General features: G+C 40.3%; 2 protein-coding genes across 2 annotated transcripts in view; both read right to left on the bottom strand.

Moving 5' to 3' along the window:
* Nucleotides 1–2,449: 2,449 nt before the first annotated feature.
* Nucleotides 2,450–9,130, bottom strand: ARL6IP1 (ARL6 interacting reticulophagy regulator 1). The gene is made up of 6 exons (XM_083474576.1): nt 8,932–9,130; nt 5,878–6,011; nt 5,290–5,409; nt 4,244–4,361; nt 3,569–3,653; nt 2,450–3,392 (listed from the first exon to the last, which is right to left on the bottom strand). Exons 1-6 carry the CDS (start codon nt 8,965–8,967, stop codon nt 3,274–3,276), a joined length of 612 nt encoding a protein of 203 aa, XP_083330702.1. The 5' UTR covers nt 8,968–9,130; the 3' UTR covers nt 2,450–3,273.
* Nucleotides 9,131–11,347: 2,217 nt separating this feature from the next.
* SMG1 (SMG1 nonsense mediated mRNA decay associated PI3K related kinase) overlaps nt 11,348–24,289 on the bottom strand; it is a 68,891-nt gene continuing 55,949 nt past the window's right edge. The window contains exons 53-62 of the mRNA XM_083474108.1: nt 23,116–23,585; nt 22,106–22,243; nt 21,100–21,252; nt 20,176–20,355; nt 18,905–19,132; nt 18,524–18,735; nt 17,762–17,868; nt 15,034–15,213; nt 14,828–14,934; nt 11,348–13,773 (exon numbers count right to left, since the gene is read on the bottom strand). Coding sequence (XP_083330234.1) covers nt 13,696–13,773; nt 14,828–14,934; nt 15,034–15,213; nt 17,762–17,868; nt 18,524–18,735; nt 18,905–19,132; nt 20,176–20,355; nt 21,100–21,252; nt 22,106–22,243; nt 23,116–23,585 — 1,853 coding nt within the window. The 3' untranslated portion in view covers nt 11,348–13,695. The remainder of the gene's footprint in view (nt 13,774–14,827; nt 14,935–15,033; nt 15,214–17,761; nt 17,869–18,523; nt 18,736–18,904; nt 19,133–20,175; nt 20,356–21,099; nt 21,253–22,105; nt 22,244–23,115; nt 23,586–24,289) is intronic.

Raw genomic sequence — 24,289 nt, 5'->3', positions numbered from 1 at the left:
GCCTCCTAAGAGGGGCTTGCAAATTCAACAACCAAAGTTTACCTTTGTACTGTACAGTAGTTTCTATGCACTCACAATTCTCCATCTTCCATCTAGAGAAGGAAGAGGCATTATGAAAGTTCAGTGACACATTTGAGACAGGCAAAAATAATTGGGGTATGAAGCAGTGCCAGGGGAGAGGGTGTGGCTGGGGGCGGGGTTCAGAGTCCAGGGAGATAGCATTCAGCCTGTTGGCCTGAGAGTCCCCAGCTTGCTAGGCCCTATAATGTTGTATAGATGTTACCAAGGAAAATCCTCAGAAGGTGCCAAACCAATTTCTTAGGAAGGGATAAAAGGAAGTCTCAAGCAGATGTGGAAATATTTTCGGCTTCACAAATTTGAGGCATGAGGCATTTCCTAAACAGACTGTTTTACCAACACCGAAAGGATGACATTATACAACAGAGTGGAGGAAAACTTGAGGGGAACCTAAAGGCCTCAGCAGCAGCCTTTTGAAGCAGGGGTAGTCAGATGGTAGAGTAGAATCTACTAGTAGATCTCTGGTGATGTTTGGCAGTTAGCTCATAAATGGTTTGTGCTTGCAAAGGAGCATCAGCACCAACCAAGTCTTTTTCTCCTCTTAAACTAGCTAGCTCAAATCAAGAAAGCCTGGGAAGACTGAAGATTTGTCTTTTTTTAAAAAGGGGGGGTCTAGATCTGGTAAGGAAAATAAATTTAAACTGAGTATGTGCTGAAGGCTGTTATGCTATTCTACACCTGCATTCCTGAGCCACTATTTTGCATCTGGATCTGTTTGAAAGTTCAAAACTGAATTCTGCCCACTTGTGTCTTAAGACATCAATAAGTTAGCTCCAATTTTGCTATGACTTTATTTTCCTGGTTAGATGAATGGAGAAAAGCAGACAGGGGCCTTACATACACATTCAATAATTGCCATTTTTTTCTTCTACTAACATTTTTATTCAACTTTTAGCTCTCTAGATAATACATTTATTATCCATCTACATTGCGTATCAACGCAATCAACAACATTAACCAAAAAAAAGGCTGGTACATGGAACTTATTTCCCCTCCCTCCAAGTCTTTTACTCTACCTTCCCACCCTACATGGCTCCCTCCTAAATCATATTACAACATTGCTTTCCCTTCACGCAAAACACTGCACTCCTACTCAAACTAAATAAAAAAATTCCTTCCAGTAGCACCTTAAAGACCAACTAAGTTAGTTCTTGGTATGAGCTTTCGTGTGCATGCACACTTCTTGGTATGAGCTTTCGTGTGCATGCATACGAAAGCTCATACCAAGAACTAACTTAGTTGGTCTTTAAGGTGCTACTGGAAGGAATTTTTTTATTTTGACTATGGCAGACCAACACGGCTACCTATCTGTAACTACCCAAACTAGGTAAAGTTGGTTTAGTTATCCTGTCTAAAATAAACACACAAAATCAGGGAGTGGGGGGTGGGTAGGACTTATGGGAAAGTGTGATGTTTTTGAAACAAACCGGTTCCTGACACTTAAGCTATCACTAAATCATTCCAAAATAGTTTTATATTTCACCATGTTGTTGCTAGTGCCCATAACTACTAGATACAGGAACTGCCATCACAGACTTCCAATGACTAAATATAATTCATTTTGCAACTATAAGTTCTCACTTTTCTCAGGATTTGTGTGCTGCTTCTAATGTCCAAACTGAAGGTATAATGTCAAATAAGGTATTCATGAATGGGAAAATACTTACTACAATGATAACTAAGTTGGCATACCGAAGTGTTTCAACCCAAGGAGCAGTAATAGATAATGTTGCTCCTTTCACCTGCTGAAGAAAGCCTGCTTCGGGGATTTCTCTTTTCACTAGCCTTAGTAAGAGGCTTTGTTTCTTCTCCTAAGGCAGAGATCTTATGAGGTTGCTCTAATGAGTCCAAAAATGGTTTTTCGTTCATTTGTCACAAGAGATCCAACATAGGCATGTTTAAGTGTTGAACGCCACCCTAGTGTCCTTATGCAGATAAGTTATCTGCACCATGTTACATACTAGTATGGCAGTAAAAAATGAGCCACATCCCACCCCTAGCATTCAAAAATGTTAGATGTGTGTGAAGAGAGAGAGACTGCTTTTTATTGTTGCGAGCCAATTAGTATGAGAGTGATGATAAAAATAATATTTGTGTTAGTTCTAGTTAGAAGACTTTCTATCCCTTGCTGCCAATGCTGCCAACACAGTTATGGCCTTTCGGGCTTCACTATAGGCAATATATCACAAGAGCAACTTAAAAACTTTGTCCTTTTGAGACACATTTACAAAAAATGTTTACTGAATTACGTACAGTGTTTCAGAGAAAACTGAAAGGTTGGGAACTTAGAATGAAAAGCAGCTACCATCTGTAAGGCAGTAATGTAAGCAGCAGATCTCATTTTGTCAAAAAAGATAATAATGAAACAAAGTTTCAAGATTTCTCAAGTCTATATTTTCAAACGTAAGATAACACTGTTCATCAATTTACAATTAAGACAGAAATTTGCCTGTTAAACAGAAATTTAAGATGCCTATCATTTTAACAGGTTACAAACTTTTACTTAAGAAATGTGTAGTAAAAACAAAATAGCATTAAGAAAACACAAATAACTCCAGAGACTTGTTGGCAAGACAGACGCATCACGTATTTTCAACATGATTTTATATAAGACCATATTTTTAAAAAACTACAGACATGTTTCACAACACCAAAACTAGAGCTATTTAAATAATAGAAGCAATGAAGTTGACTGTCTGTGCATCCTGACTTAAGTTTTTCATTCAGTTTCAGTGCAATTAAGTTGCATTGCAGAGCTACAACTACAACTGGGATTCAGAGTTTAGGAGCTTTGTTTATTCAAATCACCTGTCACCTACAACATTGTACGTTTAGCAATTTAATCTAGAGGGCATTTTGAAGTAAATCTAGACAGTCCAAGAGGGTCCTTAAAATGCTCAAGAGGAATGGAAAATGTTACCCAGTTCACCACCACCAGTTGTTATTGATCAGTCTTATTACAGTATTGAAGTTGCTAGTCACACTTACTGTAAGAATAACTGTCCGTGTTAGAAGACTATTAGTTTGTGACTGAGGGACCATACAGTTCCTGTTTAAACAGCGTAAGAAGGGCCCTTATTTAAAATCAAAAAGCGATGACTGAAATAAGCACTTCTATACTATTAAACACACAATAATTCGTTGAATTGTTCCCAGAACACAATTATACTATAGAGTGAATTAGCAAGCAATGTTTCATTCGTTTTTCTTCTCCTTTTGCTTCAGGAGTTTGTTGACCTCCCTTTTTGCCATTCCAGCATATTTTGAAATTATTCCGTGCTTGTTTAACCCAGGAAACAACAAGAAGCAGCTCACTAGGGGAGAGTAAAGAAGAAGTTATCACCAGCTATGTTCATTTGCAAATTCATCCCCCATACCGACTCATCACATTTATGTTGCAATCGCTTCATTACAGGCATCCCAACTACAAATATCTCCCCCATTCTCTATTATGGAAAAACACAGCAATATATTATTCTGCACCACTTACCAATAAGGTAGGTGAGGAAGAGGTTATGAACTTGCTGTCCTATCCAAGCAATCACAGCTAAGGAACAGAGCATTGTCATGAAGTACTAGAAGAGAAATAAGAATGGTAGCAGTCCTTAAAAGTAAGTTATGAAGGCATGATAGTTACCTCTCTAAGTACTTTCCCTGCTGCTATTAAAAGCAGCATTATTGATTTAGCATGGATTCTGAATGAGTGAACAAACAAACACACTTAGCAGAATATCTCATTCACTTCAGTGGAAATTTATTTCAAGCAAGTAGGTTTTAGGAGCTTAGCTTATATTGTTATTGGCTTGCTGGATGCATTAGGACGATGTTATAAATTGCAGACAGGAATATATTTGCATACCACTACAATAACTGTCCTAGAGACTATGAAGCAAAAAACAACAACCAAAAAGTGCCTGAAACAAAAGTGGAGGAGGGGGGGAGAGTAAAATACTCAAATCAAGATACCATAAAAAGCTCTGATCAGATGGTGTGTGCACTTACTAAAGCATTTTAGGTAAGAAAAAGGGATTCTCATTTAAAAAACAAATATACATGCCAGTCACCAAAAGCATTTGTTTTTGTATATGTAAGGCAGAATGGATTTATAAAGCAACATCCAATTTGCAATAAGGATGAAACATTTTCAGAGAAGCACATATATTACCATTTTAGGCTTTTCCTCCTTAAATGTGAAAAGACGTTTCCACCAACCAACAATTCCACGCCGTGTTTTTACCAGGTTGCTACAAATTTCATGGAACCGCTGCTGTTGTTCAGTAGTCCTTTAAAGAAATTATTTTGAACAAAACTCTTGATATTATGGTCTCGCCTCCACTTTAGAAACTGCACATGAGCAACCATTATCATCTCGACCTCCCGCCACCCAGTTCAAAATTTGATGCTATTTTAATGTCCCGTTCATATATGTACAATATATATTTCTTTGATTCTCTACTATAACTATTCACTGTTAGGGTGATCAACAAATCCAAGAATGAGATCATATATATTTTAATGGACTAAAACTTGCATTAATTTGCAGTTGACATGTGTTCTGAATGACCAGATATTATGAAGAATTTACCATTAACTGCAAATCTGTGTCCTATTCAGCAAATCACCATTTCCAGCAAAGAGGTTCTTCAGCTGTCTCAAAACTTTCAGTTAGATGGCAATATCTTTATATATATTTACACCCCAAGAATCCATGACAGCCAGTTGTTTAAAGGCTACAGCTCTGTTTTTAGTCTACTATCAATGTGCATGGTGCTGTAGAGAGTAACATAAGGGGGGCGGGAACAGGAGGAAAAGATAGGTTCCTGCCTCAATGACCTTGCAGTCTAAACATAATTATACAAGCAAAGGTATCAAACAGAAAAAAGAGACAACCGAGCCTTTAGTATACACAGATATTGTTGCTCTAAGTCAGGCATAGACAAACGGTCCTCCAGATGTTTTGGGACTACAACTCTCATCATCGCTAGCTAAAAGGACCAGTGGTCAGGGATGATGGGAACTGTAGTCCCAAAACATCTGGAGGGCCGAGTTTGCCTATGCCTGCCCTAGGTAGTAGAACAACACTAGTTATATCAGAACACTAGGTAGAAGGATTTTTGTTCAGGACTGATGCACATAGTTAACACTGAATATATGTTGGTTCAATTCTATTCTTGCTAAATGTTATACTTAAGGGACTGTCAAACAACATACCATTTACTGGAGCCAAAAATTCTAGGAGCAAGAGCAGGTACAAGGTAGTCAGCCAAACAAAGCAGCATAACAAAGCAAGAAACACCTGAAAGAACAGATGGGTCCAAGTAGTAGATCATCCTGTTGGGGCAAGAAAAATGTTGTTATCTAGCGGCAAAACATTTAACAATGTGATTAAAGGAGGTGTGGAGAAGAAGCAGCCTCCAAATTTTATTTTGAAGTACCCAACTCCCATCAGCCCCAGCCAACATAGCCAGTGGTTGAGAAATAATGCCTCAATTTAGTTTCTGCAATGGGAGAGTAGGTTGGAAGGAGAGAGAAAATGGAAGTTTGAAAGGAATAAAAAGTTGTTGCTCTTCCCTATCATTTCCAATTAATAGGCCCTTCTATGAAATAAAATGACTAAGAATGCCCCCAAGTTTGAACATATATTTGGTTTGTTTATAGCAGGATTGTTTTTCCAGCTGCATAAAACTTCCCATGTACTTTTTATACAGCAGAGCAGTACTGAGAATTTCAGGAAAGTAACTACTAGCTTAACTGTCTTTAGCATTATTATTTTTTGTAACATTCTCTCCAATAACTTACAGAAAGATGAAGGAAACTACAGCAATCATAGCAGGTGGAAACCATGGTTTTTCCCAACGAAGGATTTTGTCTGTCACCAGAATCACTTCACCCCATCCTTGCAACTGCTCTTCCAAGCTAGCTGTCTCTGCAGCCTGTGAATAAAAGCATTTTAACATATGTAATTGCCCCAGGCAGAAAAATGCTTACACAATGCATATGCTTCATTGGACATGTAGGCTGTCTTATGTTAGACAATATAACAGCTTTATCCTTACTTCGCTTTACAGAATATAACTCAGTTTTTTATGTCTGCATCCTCTTAACTGGTCCTTTTAATTTGAAGCTTTATGTCTATCATGCAACAAAATATCTAGTTACTCCCAACTAGGAGAACAGTGCCATATTCCTAGGATATATTTCTACATACAATCCAGAGTTCCCATGAGCAGAACTCAATCCAGAGTTCCCATGAGCGGAACAGGATGCTCTGGCTAGAGCAAAAGGGTTGTGGATGCAATTTACACCAATTCTTCCTTCCTCCTGCAGCCAATGAAAAGCTGCTCTAGAGGTTTGGGGATTCCTTAAGGTCAGAGGGGAAAGGGGAAATTGGCAGAAATTGTCTTTCCCACATTCCTCAAGTGGGAGCCTCTTCTAGAACCAATGATAACTCTAGATCCAGTAGTTAGGATTTTTCGTAACAAAGAGCTATTCTACCTGCCATTTATTGTTATGGCACCATTCTGTGAAAACTGTGCTCCAGGACCTTATTTTGAGACTTGTTCTGATTCCAGCTTGGATATTAGGATAAAATTTATCTGGCTTATGGAGAACCCAAATCTTATGATCTTGAACTTGGGCAGCATGAGAAAGTAACTCAATATAAACAAAATATTTAATTTCTTTTTTTTTTTGCAAGCAATATATATTTGAAATTAAACTGTTTTTACATTATTTATTATCCTAACAGTGTTAAATGTTATGCAAGGTTCTGTGTGCAAAATTGGATTTACCAAAATTTTAATTAACTCTGAATAACTGTTACTTTGGACATCCTACACAGCTGTGTTTTGTACTGGTTGCTGTCTCAGCCCAGGACCATAAACTGAAGATTTGTGAATAGTACGTAGGTGAAACTTTCATAATGAACCATGAAGGGGGGCGGGAGAGACCTGCCACTGAGGTCTACACACTGTATAAAACTCCTCCTAGTCTAGCATGTTTAATGCTTCCTTATTTTGAATTCTAATTTCTGTTCTTCAATTTCTGTCCATTTCCTAACATGGCCTTCTAGATCAGCAAGATATAGCGAGTTCTAGCCAATAAATTTTGTTTCTAAACATTTCTCTCTTCCCTTGAAGCTTAGATCTGTGAATATTCCATCACACACACACACATACCCTTAACTCATGTCTTTGAAATGATTCAGTCACAAGACAAACTAAACTGTTGTTCTGCCTGGGTTAAAATCTCTCCTTCCCATCAAGTTCACTCAAGTTATATTGGGCCATCTATGCGCACACAGCCTCAGTGGCTGCATAGGGCCATTATAAAACAGGGGGAGACTCAAGTGCACTGTCTTCAACTCAAAAAGCAGGGTATACTAAGCATATGACATACTGAAAAATGTAGCAGATAACACTGTGGATACAAATGATCTGCATTTTAAACTCAAAGAAAAGGCACACACAGTATCTGCGCTCCTCTGTTCATCAACCATAATGCTCAGTGCTGTGCACCTGACTTTCAACCACCTATCCCTGAAGCGCTGCAGCTCCTTTGACAGCCTAAACAAAGCACCCTGCTTATTTCTGCTCCTATTAGCATAAGCAGGCTGGCCAGGTGTGTCTCTAATACTACAAAGGAAGATGACATAGCAGAGTCCTACTGGAGAAACCGGAAAATGAAACCTGATCTTTTTCAAGATGGCTTGCCTAGAATCTTTTTTAATGTATTATTTGGTGGGAAGAAAAGCCTCCATCCCTACCCATTTGTAAGAAGGCTATTTTGCCTTTCAGCTCTGCAATTCTGATCCCACGTTCCTACAAAACACTACTGCTGCCTCTGCCAGCTTCTAAAACCTTGTGCATCAGCAAAATATAATGGGTTCTCTCCTGATTTTGGATCCTTCCACAGCTCTCAAAAGGCGAAATTTGAGGTGACATATTTACCTTGGAATAAACCCGATTTACTCAGGCCTTCAATCTGAGTAAACATGACTAGACCGTGGGGTGTTATTTAAGTTCCAGAAGGACAGTTTCATACAGCCAACACACAAACAACCTTGGGGCACCTTTAAGGCTTATGGTGGCAGAAGCTTCACAGGATAAAACCCCATTAATCAAACGCACAAAATGTTATTATCCATCCGTATGTGTATGTATATATATATATAAACACACACACATATCTATTTACACACAGGTGAGTGTTAATACAAATATGCACATACTGATAGGTAACAACGTGTGTGTGAAAGAAGACATTCATACACACACCATCAAACAACCACTTCGTGCATCCGACGAAGCAGCCTTCAGTCCACAAAAGCTTCTGCCATCAAAAATCTGCGGGTCTTAGAATCGCAGAATTGTGGCGTCGGAAGGGGCCCGAGGGTCATCCAGCCCAACCCCCTGCATTGCAGTAAACCTAAGTCTTGAAGAGCGCCATAAGATTCTTTGGTGTGCCTGTTACACTTTCGAAGTTTCCTCACTTCGCCCCTTGCAGCCCCCTCTACTCTATGAAGCAGTTCGCAACCTCCACCCCTCAAAGAAAGAGTTGCACAAATGGCGCAAACCTCCCACCCCCCACTTTAAAATAACGCAGAATAGGAATGGCGGGGCTGGGAGTGGGGGTGAAGAGGCCGCTATGGCAGCCTCGCAAGACGTGCATGGAGACAGAAGAGTCAGCCCCTCCCTCTTCCTGCGTAAAAACAAGCGCCCCTCCGCAGATGCTCCTCGCAGGACACAGCCCAAGGAAGCACCCCCGCTTCCTCCCTTCCCACTTCTTGAGGGAAGTGAGGGCCTCAACTCGCCCCCCCCCCACCCAATGTGCTTCGCCTCAGCGCTCACCCACCAGCTGGTTGGTGCTCCTATTGTCGCCCTCCGCCATTTTGTGTGGCCCAGACAGCTGCTTTCGGCAGACTCCTTCTCTCCCACCCCTCGCAAACCGTCACGGGTTAAGCCCCGCCTCCTCCGCCTAGCCTTCCAGGCCACGCCCCCCTCCCGAAGCAACACCTCCTTTCTGCCTCCCCGTCGGCCTCGCGAGCAAGAACCCTTCGCCGCCTCGCCCTCCTTCCCCTTTTATGAGCTCGGCGGCCCCGCCCATCCCGCCTCCCCGACGCTTTCCATTGGATAAGGACCATCTCACTCCCGTAACCAGCGCCCTCTGCCCGTTCGCCTTTGAATTTGGACCAATCAGCTCCCTCCTTCTGCTCGTCGTGACTTCGGGCGCGTGAGGAGAGACGTCGCGTTGTTCCTTTGACGTCCCGCAGCAGAAACCGTTTAACGGGTTTTTGGAGGGGGATTCCGGAGTGGGGGGGTGAGGGTGGGGAAGGACTCCTTAGCGCCTTTCCAAGTAGAAGCAAACTGGCCCCTTATGGGGGGTATTGTGGGAGTTGTTCCCACAGGTTTTCCCAGCTGGATAAATGAGACTTTGCCATGAGTGTCTATTTTATGCATTACTTAGAACATTTATTATTTTTCCTCAAAGGAGCTCAAGGTGGCCTATGTGGGTTCTCCCTCTCCCTATTTACAACAACCCTGTGAGGTAGGCTAGGCGAAGAACCAGTGACTGGCCTGAGGTCACCCAGTGAGTGCCACAGCTGAGCAAGGGGTTTGCCAAGTCCGAGCAGGGCCAGGGCCTGAGGTGTTGGTGCTGAGCAAGGCAATGTGGGTGGAGCAGGCCAGCTGGAAGTACCTGTATGAGTCAAACCAAAAGAAGTACCTTTATGAATCAAACGAGGCTTGCAGTTTGGAAGTGACCGGAGGAGAGTGAGAAGGGATTTGGAAAGGACTGGTAGTCCCAGTACGTTTCCGAGCACAATTTAAAGTGTTGGTGCGGACCTTTAAAGCGGACCCCTAAATGGCCTCGGTCCAGTATATCTGAAGGAGCGTCTCCACCCCCATCGTTCTACCCGGACACAGGTCCACCGCCGAGGGCCTTCTGGCGGTTTCCTCGCTGCAAGAAGCCAAGTTACAGGGAACCAGGCAGAGGGCCTTCTCAGTAGCGGCGCCCTCCCTGTGGAACGCCCTCCCACCAGATGTCAAAGAGAACAACTACCAGACTTTTAGAAGACATCTGAAGGCAGCCCTGTTTAGGGAAGCTTTTAATGTTTGATGTATTATAGTATTTTAATATTTTTTTGGAAGCCGCCCAGAGTGGCTGGGGAAGCCCAGCCAGATGGGCGGGGTATTAATAATAATAATAATAATAATAATAATAATAATAATAATAATAATAATATAATTCTCTTTCTCTCATACACATATTTTATATACTACCATTTGTTTCTGTGTTGAGTATTAGTTTGATCCTAAACCTATGCTTTCCCCACTTCTGTAACCTACTATATGTTGGTAAACCGAATTGCCATACTTAAAAAAAGAAAAGAAAAAAAGACCAGGAATAATATAGTACATTCAACTTGTTTGATTCAAAAGCCCTACATTTTCTGGATAAAAGGGGCAAGCTTGAACAACAGCAGGAGACAGACTGCAAAGTCTAGGTGCATTTATCTGGGAGTCCAACTAATGCAAAAACCTGCATCCTAACAAAGGTGATTTTAAACTCATTTCTCCCCCAACAGCTTCCAACACTCCTGAATAACTTACTGAAGTTTCAAATATAGTGAAGGCTGAAGATGAAAAGGGGCAGGTTCTGATGTTCCCATTTGGAGGGGGGGGGGAGCAGCAGAGAGAAGCAAATTTTGTGTGGTTAGGAATTCCTAAGTCCAATGAATCAATGTGAACTATCACAATAACGTCCAATTAGATTCTGCAGGATGTTGCAGTTGTTAATTCTCTGTGCATCCCCTTGAAGAGCTCATGCTCGAAATGCATCAAAGTATATATTATAAATGTCTCATTACACACAGAACCAACCTACTAAAATATATTGCCTGCCTGCTTCAGTCAAAGCAAACCATGGGAAGCCCCTGCTTTGGTATGCACTTCATTTTTTCCACTTTGTGCTGTCAGTGATTTGCTGCCGATACATGGTGCCCTCCAGATGTTGTTGCACAATGGTTGCTTAAATGTGCAACCATAACTTTTGCTTTAGACACATTTGTGTGGATTATATGCATGGCAGGCAACTAGCTGCAGCTTTCACCGTACTCCTTGTGCTGATTCCCCTCTGTGAAAGAGGTGGTAACCTTCCCCACAATTGCAGAGGTTACACATGCTTGGTACCATGATCACTGCACACTGCAAGTTAGAGATCTAGAACTTTGAATGTTACTGCAGTAAAGAAAAGAATGCCACACAGGGAATGAAGAATACAAATAGATTTTTGAGCTTTATTACATTATGCAGTAAAGACCCCTGTCTCCATACACATTTCTGGATAGTGTGGTATAATAATACATGAATCACAAGCGCAGCAGCCTGCCCTGACCCCTGGTTCCCAAAGGAAAGAAAAACATGTTACCATCTTATCCCACTCGTATTTGGATACAGACTGCTCATTAAGGATGTTTCGTACAAGGAAAATAAAGGTACACTCACCAAATGCTTGGATTTTGCTTTAACTGAATTTTACTGAAAAGCAAACCTCTCACTCTTGCAATGCTAAGAGCGAAGTTCCAGAGTACTGAGTTGGAATGCATTTACTCACAAGCATTAGTAAATATGTAGGCAGTGCACATGACATGTCATGGGCAGGTAATTAAAAGGAGATAGCTAGCGCCTATGTGGAAGACTGATACCAGTATCAAGTCACTTCTGTATCAGATATTCTGAGGAAGTGAAAACAATTTTTCCACATTATAAAAACGCTGGAATAATTAGCTTCTTCTTGTGCTGGACCTTAATATATATTTGATAGCAACTCTTCAAAACAAAGGGCAAAGCTCAAACTCTGATAAATAGGCTGCATCAATTAAAAAAATTAACTGTTGGAAAGGTTTTTAAAATCCTTAAGAGACTAAAGAGGAAGTGATGGGAACATTTGATTTGTCCTCATTTAAAGGCTTTCAAAGCAAATTCAATAAGTTCACATAGCCCCACAAGTTCAATTTGGAAGTTTAGATTCAAGTGGTGCCTATCAAAACATGACACCGATTAGTGATAACTGAGTTAAGAAGCAGTCTGTTCTTTCCTAAAGCAAAGTTAAAACAAGCTCCTAAGGTAATGATTTTAGTGAGCAGGCAAGTAAAACACTGAGGACATATGGAAACAGACTGATTTAAAGTGCCGTTTTAATAGCAACTTTTGTCACACCCATAGTTCAAAAGTGCAAGGTAGGTTTAGGAAAACTTGCTGAGAAATTCACAACTGAACACCACCTATTGGAAGTCATATGGAAATGTAACTTCACACAGATCTTTATACAATTTCGCTTGAACAAAAAAAGAGATAGTCCACTTTAGCTTTGTATTTATGTCTATCTTTAAATTCCCAGATTGAACTGAAACACTATACATTTACAAGTGTAAATCAAAATTTGAAATGAATCAAACAGCATAAAACTACCTCCACTAGAACTTGACTTTATTGATTTTCTGTCATCAACAATGTAAAAGAGTCTACTTAGATATTCTAATCATTTTTAAGGTAAAGATTACATTGGAGTACCTACGTTTACAAAAGAAACTACAGCAAAATCACAATAGAATGTGTTTTGGAGGAAAAGGTTTGAACTACAAAAAGGAGTGTACACTGCAAGCAGAGGGAGGTGCACATGAAAACCAAATGCCTGTTAGATTCATTACTTTGAAATGCACAGTGAATTTGGGGAAACTGTACATGATAGAATCACAAAAAATCACTTTAAAAGAACCAAAACTCCAACCATTTGCGTTTGATCATCCAACACAAAAGATTTGCTTAAATGTTCAGCGTTCCCTGTGCTTTTGGAAAATTTGGTTTGCAAAAAACAAAGAAGAAATGATTAATTTGACTGAACAGTGAAATTACAAGGATTGAAATAAAAACATATTAGAAATACATCTAAAGAACAAGAATAAACCAGAAGTGGGAAAGAACTTAAAAAAAAAAGACACAAAGGCTCTCTCTTCTCAAAGAGGTTCTTCCAACACAGCTGACATGCAGCTCTTTGCATTTTCAGTCCATTTCTGAAGTTCATTCTCATGTAGCATTTATTTATTCATTTTTTGCACAAACTGGTCAACTCAACCAGCACTGTTGCCAAGCAACAAGAGCGACTCAAGAAACTCAATCTCTCAAATCTTCCTTTGCTGCGATTTCTTCACGGCCCCCTTTTTTCGGTTTCGGTTTCTCCTGGATTGTTCACAGGGTCAGGTGGAACTGGGTTCCAAATCACTCTGCGGTATGTAGCATTCCCAATTTCCTTTCTGCAGCTATGTTTCCCCCCGACACGATTGCAGTTCTTCTGTAGCAGAAAGACAGCCGTGTTGTTCAGGCGGTGAGCTTTCACCCTTGACCCTGGGGGTTCCAGGCCATTGTGTTTAGCGTATCCCTGAGTGCAGCTACTCTGCAGGACTCACTTCCCAGTGCACCGAGATTGCCTAGGTTTCCTCACATTAAGCCCCAGAAAGGCATCACCACCGACTGTGGTGCTGCTATGGATGCCGGAGGCCGAGTTGATTCTGCTGGATGTCTGACCTCGCTGAACCAGACTGACCTGCTATCTTCCTGTTCATACCCAGGCTGTCCAACCTTCATACAGCTGAGCCAAGTTATCTAGATTAGTTGCTTCCTTAATCACATAGTCAACCTATGAAATTGCAATGTAAAATAAGTTAGGGCTTTGGATTTTGTACATTCAGAGAACTTCAAGACCACCTTTATTAGCATGTTCAGCAGCAAGTTTGTCCACCATTACTTATCAACAGTTTATGTTAGAATTTTAGGAAGACCAAGGTTTACTCCTTTAACATTTATAGTCTATGTACACAGCAGACACTACTAAAAACTGTAAGTGGCCAGGTTCAGACCTAGGACCAAACCATGTGTTGTTTACATGAATGAGCTGGCAAGAGCATCAGGACCTAGGATAGCTCAGTGGGTAGAGCATATGACCCTTAATCTCAGGGTTGTGAGTTCAAGCCCCACATTGAGTAAAAGATTCCTGCATTGCAGGGGGATTTGGACTAGATGACCCTTGGGGTCCCTTCCAACTGTACGATTCTATTATTGTGCATGTGCAAAGAAATAAGATTTAAGGCTGCCATTATCGTGCCTGAACTCGGCAAGTGGTAGTTTGTTAAAACCATAGGTTTTTGTTTAACAAGCCAGAATATCCAACCTGGATCCCAGCTTGATATCCTGCCTTGTTAGACTGATTTGAACAAAACACACATACCTCGTTTGGATACAACCAGCTATGGTTAAAATATGTAACAACCAACCATTTTTACATGTCTAAAACAAGCCAGCATGTCTCCATAGGATATGAAAAATTCTCATTATTTTTGCAAGCCAAACGACAGTTTAGCAATGAAATGTTTAATGTATTGCCAGCCATGACATGACTTGCATATGGTTGTCTTCAAATGGCATGGGCTAAGCAGAAAGGAAGCAAGAGGGCACACTAGCCTGCCAGGTAATTTAAGGTATGTAGGAGTGAAGTTTCAAGGAAAAATGATGCTTATATGAATAAACTTTTCCCACTGAACATCCAGCAACATATCAGAGCACATTTAAAAATATTCTCTCTCTCTCTCTCTCTCTCTCTCTCTCACACACACACACACACACACACACACACCATAAACTTAAATGTTAAAATCATCTGAAGGGAAGGGAACAAGTTTTGCTCCTCGAATTACCTGTTCAGCAACGGACATTCTCCTGTTGGGATCCAAGTCCCGGCCCTCTAACTTGGCTTTGACACGTTTCCACACACTTACTGCATATGAATTCCGCTCTTGCACAGCTTCAAAAACAAAAACAAAAACACCCAGTCCATGCAAATCTTAATGTGTTGCTGATTACAAAGCCTATCTTTCTACATAAATTTAATATTGCTACTTACCTTTTCCTGTTTTGGGGTCCCTGATGGCTTTTTTAGGACTAGAAACAACACTCTTTCCAGCGCCTGTAATTACCCCCGGTGGAGTATCTGCTGATGGTGCAAGGGTTTTCTGAATTAACTTTCTTGTATTCTGCGACATGACCTCTGGCTGAGTTTTCTGCCCTGTATTGCTGCGGACCGCTGTCAACAAATGAAAATAAAATATTGAAAATGCTATTAAAAGGAACCAAGTAAGTTTTATTCATAATCAAAAAGAAAAATGTTTTGTTTTACAACAAAACCAAACATGCCTACAAAACATATAATGCACTGGCAAAAGGCACTGATTTCAGGCCTTCTGCCCACACAGTGATTGGGTGCATAGGCAAAGTTAAGCCAAAGATTGGCTTAATAAGATTTGCATGACCTATGTGTGGGTCCATGGAGCTCCTTTATGCAGTAAACCTGCAACTTACGCACATTTAACTTGTGCATATTCACCCTTACATGCAGAGCAAAAAAATTAAAAGGGGACAGGGTTCCGGGGGAAATGATTTTGGCAACACTGCCCACCACTGAGCCCAATGGGTTTTGACTATATGCGATTTTGGCTTTAGGTGCGATCCCTGGAACGTAGCTCCCACATGAGTTGCAAGCTTACTGTAGTAGTTTACCTGCTCCCTTTACATGAATGGCAGAACAAGTCAGAATTCAGCACCAAAAGCTATGATTTATGGCTTCAAAATAAAGTCAATATATGATATCATGGTTTGATTTCATTTCCAACAATTGTAGACTACTTTTCCATTGTGTGGTCAAAATGTTGTTGCCAACACAAAAAACAAAACATAGTATGTAAAGCAATAAAACACAATTAAAATTATCTTAGATTCAACAACAACAACAACAGTATAGTACAAAACAAAACTGCAAGCCACAGCAGGGTCAACAACAACAACAACAACAACAACAGTATAGTACAAAACAAAACAGCAAGCCACAGCAGGGTTAACCAAGTCCACCATAAGCCTGAATTAACAAGTTGTTGTAAGTAGGTGACAGAAGCTGAAAAACATGGTCATCTGTGCTTCTAGGACAGTGAAGGGGAACCATCGGCCTGCAAGCCAAATTAGGCCCACCAAGCCTCAGAGGCTGGCCCACCAGGCTATTTTGGCCTAACCATACCCATCCTTCCTGAGCCTGATGTCACATGACCATGCAAAACTGTGGCCAGGCTAAGGGAAGGGACAAAGCGCAATGGCCGAAGATACAAAAGAAGAAGAAGAAGAGTTTGGATTTGATATCCCGCCTTTCACTCCCTTTAAGAAGTCTCAAAGCGGCTAACGTTCTCCTTTCCCTTCCTCCCCCACAACAAACACTCTGTGAGGTGAGTAGGGCTGAGAGACTTCAAATAAGTGTGACTAGCCCAAGGTCACCCAGCAGCTGCATGTGGAGGAGCGGAGACGCGAACCCGGTTCACCAGATTACGAGACTACCGCTCTTAACCACTACACCACACTGGCTAAAGGTTAAAGGTTCTATCCCTAGCATCTCCAGGTAGGGATAGGAAAGACCCCATATCCAGAAGTCCTGGAGAGCCACGGCCAGCCACTGATTGGGGGCAAAATGGAACTGCACAGGGCCTTGAATCTCAGCTACCTTGAGGCTGAGCAGAAGTCACCCAATGCTACTCTCTGGACACTGCCTGCAGCTATGAGCAGAACCACTGTATCACCATGGCCCCAATCCACCAAACAATTCCAAGAGGATACAATAATTGATGGTATCAAAAGTCAAAGATTAAAAAGAACCAACAAGGTTGGACCTGCCCTGTCTCTCTTCCATCAACCAAAGCAGTCTAATGCTGAAGCCTGACTGAAATGGATCAAGACAATTCAAATAGTGTTTTTTTTAAAAAAAATAAAAAAGCCTTTCAACAGGTCAAGCAAGCTGCATGAAGAATTCAGTTTTTAGGTTTCCATTCCTTGCTGAAATGAGAGTATGTATGTCACACATATGTACTGCAGTTCTTAACAACCTAAGCTGCAGTGGAACCTACATCGCCACATCTTTCTTGAGATTTGAACCCTAACAAGGTTGGGATACCAGGTTTCCCCCTTTATGCAAGATGTGTCATTTCAGAGATGCTCAGCAAACCAAATGTTTATGGAGAGCCACCTCTTTCTTGACAAGTATCCATATGGTACCTCAATATGGATGGAAGTTCTGTAAATAGAGTTTTAGAATCTGCTACAGCATCTTTGCATTGGGTATCAACTTGTTTTTTATCTTTATTTTAATGCTAATTTATATACCTTACCAATAAAATTCACTTGTTGGTTAGATGCCTTAAGATAGTAAAATTCTGCAAGAGCCTTATACGGAAAACATATTAATAGTGTAAATATTACTTCTGCTCATGGGTGGGTAGTTCCTAGTAGACTTGGAAGGTCTTCAAGTAGCAAGTAGGAGGCAGTCATTAAGTCATTTCCCCAAGGAGTCCCTATCTCAGAATGATGAACATTCTAACAGAAATGAGTGGTACTCTTTGGTAAGCAGAGTTTAGTCAGGTTCTCTGGTAAGTCTGCATTCAGACAGGTGGTTTAACTCCTTGACATTTGTCTTTTTGAAGATAATGAAGAAATTTAGCAAGTAGACTGCTCTACTACATCTAGAAGGAGAATTATGACAACATCTACATTCAAGCTCAGTGACGGAGAAATTAGATTCAATGTATTCCATCTTTTACCTGCAGCAAATGTTGGTTGACATGTAGCAACAGATGTTGGACTTGAGCATTCATTTGGCGTATCCGTGATTAAGGGAGATGCAAAACTCACTAGATTATTGTAGACACTAGGAAAAATAAGGAAAATGATCAATATTAATCTTGACACATGACCTATCTGGAAATCAAAAAACAGAAAGCCTGTGGAAGAATGTTAGATAATTCAAAAGTATTTTGGCACAGTTTGAGAAAGTTTAGATGTTTAGATTCTGTAGATGATGCATTACAATATTAGGGGATCCTGTCAGTTTTTGTGCTGCTAAAAAATAATAATTAGTAGGTTTTCGAGAATAAGAAAATACATAAGCTGAAGAAGTTATGTGTTGAATAATGTATGCCGATACAATTGCATCACACTATTATACTTTCCTCAGCCAGCAAACAAACATACACAGAACCACATAACAAATAAACAAACTGAAACATAACTAAATCCCTCCCTCGTAACCATAGACCTTTTGATTCCAAGTGTCATAAGAATGTCGTTTCTGTGCTTCTAATAACTATAATCTATCCATTATATCAGGCATAGGCAAACTCGGCCCTCCAAATACTTTGGGACTACAACTCCCATCATCCCTGACCACTGGTCCTGTTAGCTAGGGATGATTGGAATTGTAGACCCAAAACATCTGGAGGGCTGAGTTTGCCTATGCCTGCATTATATTCTTTGTTTTTAGCCAAATACACAAATTTACAAGAATTCAGAGAATGTCTGCTTACCTTTGACTCTGGGTTCTCAGTTCTTTCAGGGTGGGAGTAATTTCTTGCAGCATTTCAGTATGTTCCTGACTGCGAACCTGACCCATGGCCTGAACTAATGTAAACAGAACTGTCTGAATATTGTCTTGCCATAACTTATATTCACCCAAGAACTGTCTAACACTATTCTCATAGGCAACATCTTCACCATCTGCCAGCGCTGCTTCTTCATCCTGTAATAAAGTAACATTTATTATGACTTCACTATTGGAAACAGAAGCTTGGAAAAATGATAAGTTTTTATCCACTATTTATCCGCCTCCCCATAACTTCAGAAAGTATTCCATGAACATCAAAGTTTTTTCTGTTCTATTCCCCCACCAATGAATAATTGGGCTTTACCTTTGCCATGGCTTTCAGCAAGTGCTTGACATCCCCAAGTTGCCTGTTGTGTCCAGTGAGCACAGTTTTAATACTATCAACCAGATTCTGAATGGTTTCACACACAGTTTCTATCTGTTGCTCTCTCTCTATTTGCACGGTCCTCTGGGTAGACGTGTCCTGCGTCAGTTGCTTATGAGCCAAAAGAAGCCATTCTGTGCTACCAATAGGATGGTCGAGATTGGTGCCCTGTAACAAAACAAGTTTCCAAATACCAGTCAAGCTACTGAAACTCATCTCCAAGCAAGGCCAGATCAGTTCCCCACTGAGCTATGAAACTTAAGAGGCTTTGAGCAAATTACTGTTTGCCAGTCTAAATTCTCTGTTCTTCTGAAGCTAAGAAAGATAATTTAGTACATAGGACCCTGATATTCTTTGTTTAATGAGGCAAATAAAATCAATACATGTATTAAAGTCAGATTGCAAGACACTTGCTGCCAACCCCCATCCCAATTATAATCTTAAACGAGCACAGGCATTTTGAGATGTGTTGTTACTATAATTTGCAATGGCTCAGTTCAGACTTCAAAGCAAACAGTGACTAAAATGATGCCATGATTTATCATGAAGGCTGAATTGATACATTGTCTGGCAAGTCAGCACCAGAAACTATTTACAAATCAAGGTGTGCAACAAGTTTAGCACGGTATCTGTACTGACAAGCTACAGTAACAGTATTTGCTTCACTCCCAGAGATCACTGTGCCTAGAGATGGGAGTGATGAGCAGACAGAAAATGAACACCACTGAGCAGTAAACAACCATTGTTTGCCTGTATATTTGCAAGCTCAAGACCATGATCTGGATTCTACACACAACATGGTTTGGCAACACGATTAGACAACACAACATGGTTTGGCATGTCGGAGTCGAGACAGATGATCCTGTTAACACACATTAGTCCAACCATTTTTTTAATACTCATGTACTCCCTCCTTGCTTTCCTCATTCAGGCAATTTGATGGCTGTTGTTTTTTGCAACAAAACTATGTTTTGTGAGAAGCCAGAATTTTCCAGTTCTCATTTGGAAGGAAGCTATGGCTTTCATAAACCACAGTTTGCCTGAACTAGGAAATGAGAGGGAGAATCAGAACCCTCAAGGAGAAGGGGGAGAGTGACCTCAGTGCACAGTTCTTGCAGCCTAACATGATTTGGTATTATATGTAAAAGAAGCCAATGCACCTTTTCCCTGCCCACTGCACCCCACCCATTGGGTGTGTGTCTTGCACTCACCACTCTGTGAAGTAAACGAAGTTCCAGTTCAGAAACTGAGCTGTTAAACTGTGAAGCAAAGGAACACATTTGCTGGCAACGTTTGACAAGTTCAAACAAGGCAGTGTCTAGGTTTAAGGCTTCCGCTGTTCTGGTACGCAAGCTTTCAAAATGAATGATGTTGCTACAGAGGAAAGTAACCTGAAAGACAAGGCACAGAGAGAAAAGGCTCATAACATTCACACACAGCTTAAGCTTCTAGATTTTATTTTCAAAAAATGCACTGAAAGGCTGCCAGAGAGGAAACTGACTACTTTATTTAAAACATATATATTCTAGTGCTTTTCTGCAGTCACACCCAATTTTATATATATATGCATATACACACCCACACCCTGAATTACAATTTTTGTTGAATCGTTCAAAATTTAGCCCACCAGCACCAACAAAATATTTTGAGGTCTGAGACTTGATTTAAAATCTAGGTTTTAAGCTGTCTTGTATAATTTTTATATTATTACAATGGGCTGAGAAATTACGGGACCAAGGATTAAACAAGGCCTAAACTGAAATGATCAAGAATCACAAAGGAGTTATATTATACTATCAAGAGATGTAGTTACACCACAAATTAAGGTCAAAGCCAAATAACTAAGATAATGATGTCAAATGTGATTAAAATGCAACTCAATTCAAAGTATCACAAAGAAAGAAATGTGACAATATGTACTGCTAGATAGTTGCGACACACACAAATAACTAAATCCCAAACAGCCCTTTGTATTTTGGACCTCATTAGTATTCACTCCAAAATAGCTCCCTACATACGGCAAATGCTTTTCTCCTTAAGCCTGATCCCATCTGATAAAAGTTTTTTGCTCTCTTATACACAGTTTGTTAGTGAAAATAAACTCAAAACTCATCACATCATGCTATTTGTAGTACCTGGCTGGCTCTCTGACTTTCCTTAAGGACAAGATTTCTTCTTTCAGATATTGTGGCATCAAAATCTTGAAGAACTGGTGCTAATGCTGGATTAGCGCCTCCTGCCCACTTCAAACGCTGCTCAATACTTGCTTCAAGTGCTGCCAGCTTTTCCTGAGATTGTTGATAGAATGAAAATCAAAAGCATTAAATCTTACAATTTTTGCTTATACCTGGGGCCTGAACAGATGCAATTACTTAACTACTATTATAACAAGGGCAAGGAATCCAACATATTCAGTTCTGGCAACCAGCAGGGCAAACTAGGACGGTATATTTCCCAACCAACAAAATCTTTTCAAAATGTGCCTCTATGCAGTATCAGTATCAGTATCCATGTATTGAAGAGAGAAGGGTTGTGACATATACACATTTCCACATACCCAGCCACTAGCTGACTGGATGACACTGCAACCTGGGACAACAAAAATATACAAAATTCTGGAGACTCTCCAAAAGCGGTACATAAGATACTGATTTGATAAGAGTCAACCTAAGACACTCGTGCACTGCACCCCTGCCACAGGTCCCTAGATTCAGCTATCAAATCTAGGGTACACACTGCAGGATGACATTGGCTCAGATTCTTATGACCAGCTTCCAAAGTGATCAAACTGTGGAGGGCTATCAAAAATTACATCAACAGTCACTACAGATTTTCAGCTTAATCTAAGAGTCTAAAGAGTTCAATCTTGTAAAAACTGTTATTAAAGATTTGACTTTAATTCAAAACCCTGAACATGCCCCACAGTAAAGTAGGATTGAACACTGTTATAACTGGGGAAATTTGTATGACTTGAAAACAAGGCACTTCAAACATTACCATTCTTGCAGTTTCAGTATATTGTAACAATGGAGCTGGAAGACCAATATTCCCAAATACTGGTGAAAGACCAGTTATTTTGCTTCCATATTTTTCCTCAACAGTCCTCCACTGCTTCCCCCATGGAGCAGTGAAGAAACTTACCTGAACTGCTGCAATTGAAGCTTCAATCTGGCCAAGAGTATGAAGTTTCTTTTTCATACTGGCTAAGATTGCGGACCGAGGTGGAGGAGAGACTGTCATGGCTTGTGGGCGATTGATGAGGAGATCTTCATGCTGCCACTTTTGAAAGGCAAGAGAAAAAGATGTTTCTATTCAGTGTTATGATAATGCTATATAAATGGTAAGACTGAGAAGTTCAGCGAGATACGGCCCCAAGAGCCTAATCAAGATGCCTAAGTCAATAACCGTGAACATTTACAGAGCAATAAGCAACAAACATAACCAACATAAAAAGTGTTTATGTTCACACTGTCTGTAAATGTGAAGTGACAGCTCTTTTGAAAAATTGCAGCTATTTTGCTTCTAAAATCCTTAAGTGCACCAAAAGTTCTGATTATCATTCCCCTTTGCTTTGCTTTTTTTAAAAGGAAAGTTGTCAGAATTCTGACTCTGCTTTGCAGAAAATCCAAATTGTACATTGATCTGCTGAGAGAAATATAATGATGCCATTTAATAATTTTGCTCCACACCTGCATGAAAATTCAGCTGTACCCAACAGCTACAACAGTAGCTATAAACTTCATGACTAACAAAGATAGAGGGTTTCTGCCTAGAAAAATTCAAAGTGCCCTCAGAACCAGAGAACAGGATCTGCTTCAAAGTATTGCCAAGAGGCCCGCAGGAAATCCACCCTGCAGGTTTTCAATAAGAGAGAGGTTTCAAGGGGCAAATGGACAAAGTTGGTGAAATAAGGACTCTCAAATCCTCATGCAGCCATGAAGTTCACCTCACATGATGAAGAGGGCTGCTCCACAGATCAATAACGTGGAAAACAGTATGAAGCTACTTCTAAATGTACGATACTGTTTAAAATCTGAAGAGGTAACTTCTCTCCACAACTTAGGTATGGTGCCAAAGACAATTAGTTTATTATGCAACTTTCCGCATCTGTAGCAAATATTCTGAAATGAAATACAAGTTTGAAGACTTACCTGGAACATAGCGATGTGTAGTTGCACTCTCTGAAGGCTAGTCTTACAAGAAGAAATACTGGTTTCAAGTCTCCGCACCAGATCGTGCTTCTTCCATGCGGTGTCGTATGAACTGGCCAGCACTGTTGCTCTGTTCATAACCAACTGTGAATATTTGCCAATTTGGATATTGTGTTCTACAGCTTTCTTACACAAGTCATCCACTGAGACTTTGCTTTCAGCCCCAAAATCCTTTGCTTCTACTTGAGCAATTATATCTACACCCAGAGCACTAATAAAACTGCACAATGTAAGTCCCAAGGCTTGATTGGGAAGGCCGATTAAAAGCTGCCGGACAAAGTCAGCTGTGAAGGCTTTGATTGGTTTGGCCATTTGGTCTTCACTAAAGCAAGAATTCCGATACAAGGTTTTCACGTTTACCATTGGCACTGGTCCATTCATAGAGCTTTGATCTTCAATTGAACTTACACCTTACAAAAAAAGAAACAAAAGAAACAGCCATTGAACAAATACATACAGACCAGGAATTTCTGCTCTAGAGAGCTGACAACATAAATTAACTGCAGCCAAGATTACAATGGCACTCTTATGAAATGCAAATGGGCAAGGTCCAAGCTGACTGAGATAAATATAAACCCCATTTTAACAGGCTGGTACATGCTTTAAGGCACACTGATTTGGCTAACTCCACAATAGCATTCCTGAATTAATTAAAAATGTTCTTGGTTCTTTTCTAGGGGAAAATGAAAACATGGAAGCAAACATCTATTCCATTTTGCTGCCTTCCAAATAATGCCAAAATAATTCAACAGTCGATACATTCAGTAATATGTACTGGTTCAATAATAAAGCAAGTGTTGAAACATCACAGAGGAAACATGAAAACTCTGGGTTTGCTCTTCACAAAGAAAGCTTGAGCAAGCATGGAAATAAATTTCCTGTGCTTACTGGCTGTCTTCGGCACCTTTTAACCAGTTGTTTTTTTGTTGTTGTTTTTTTGTTTTTTTGTGTGTAACAGCTTAATACTTATGGTACTACTAGAAGTTGTTCATGGCACAGTATAACCCATGTATTTTGAGAATGCTGCTACTGTAGTCATTACATCACAGCTTTAAAACATGCAGGTAATACAAGATGAAAATCTGCTGAGCCCAATGGTTTATTTTGTTTAATA

This window comes from Podarcis liolepis (assembly GCF_965112155.1).
Source record: "Podarcis liolepis genome assembly, chromosome: 14".
Lineage (NCBI taxonomy): Eukaryota > Metazoa > Chordata > Lepidosauria > Squamata > Lacertidae > Podarcis > Podarcis liolepis.
The sequence above is the reverse complement of the archived record's forward strand: the minus strand, read 5'-3'. Positions and strand labels throughout refer to the sequence as shown.

Excerpts from the sequence above, each read along its gene's own strand:
- ARL6IP1 (XM_083474576.1), bottom strand. The coding sequence starts at position 8,967 with ATGGCGGAGGGCGACAATAGGAGCACCAACCAGCTG. Across the intron at positions 6,012-8,931 it reads ATAGGAGCACCAACCAGCTG|GCTGCAGAGACAGCTAGCTT; the intron begins GTGGGTGAGCGC and ends TTTTATTCACAG. Across the intron at positions 3,654-4,243 it reads AGGAGGAAAAGCCTAAAATG|TACTTCATGACAATGCTCTG; the intron begins GTAATATATGTG and ends TTTCTCTTCTAG.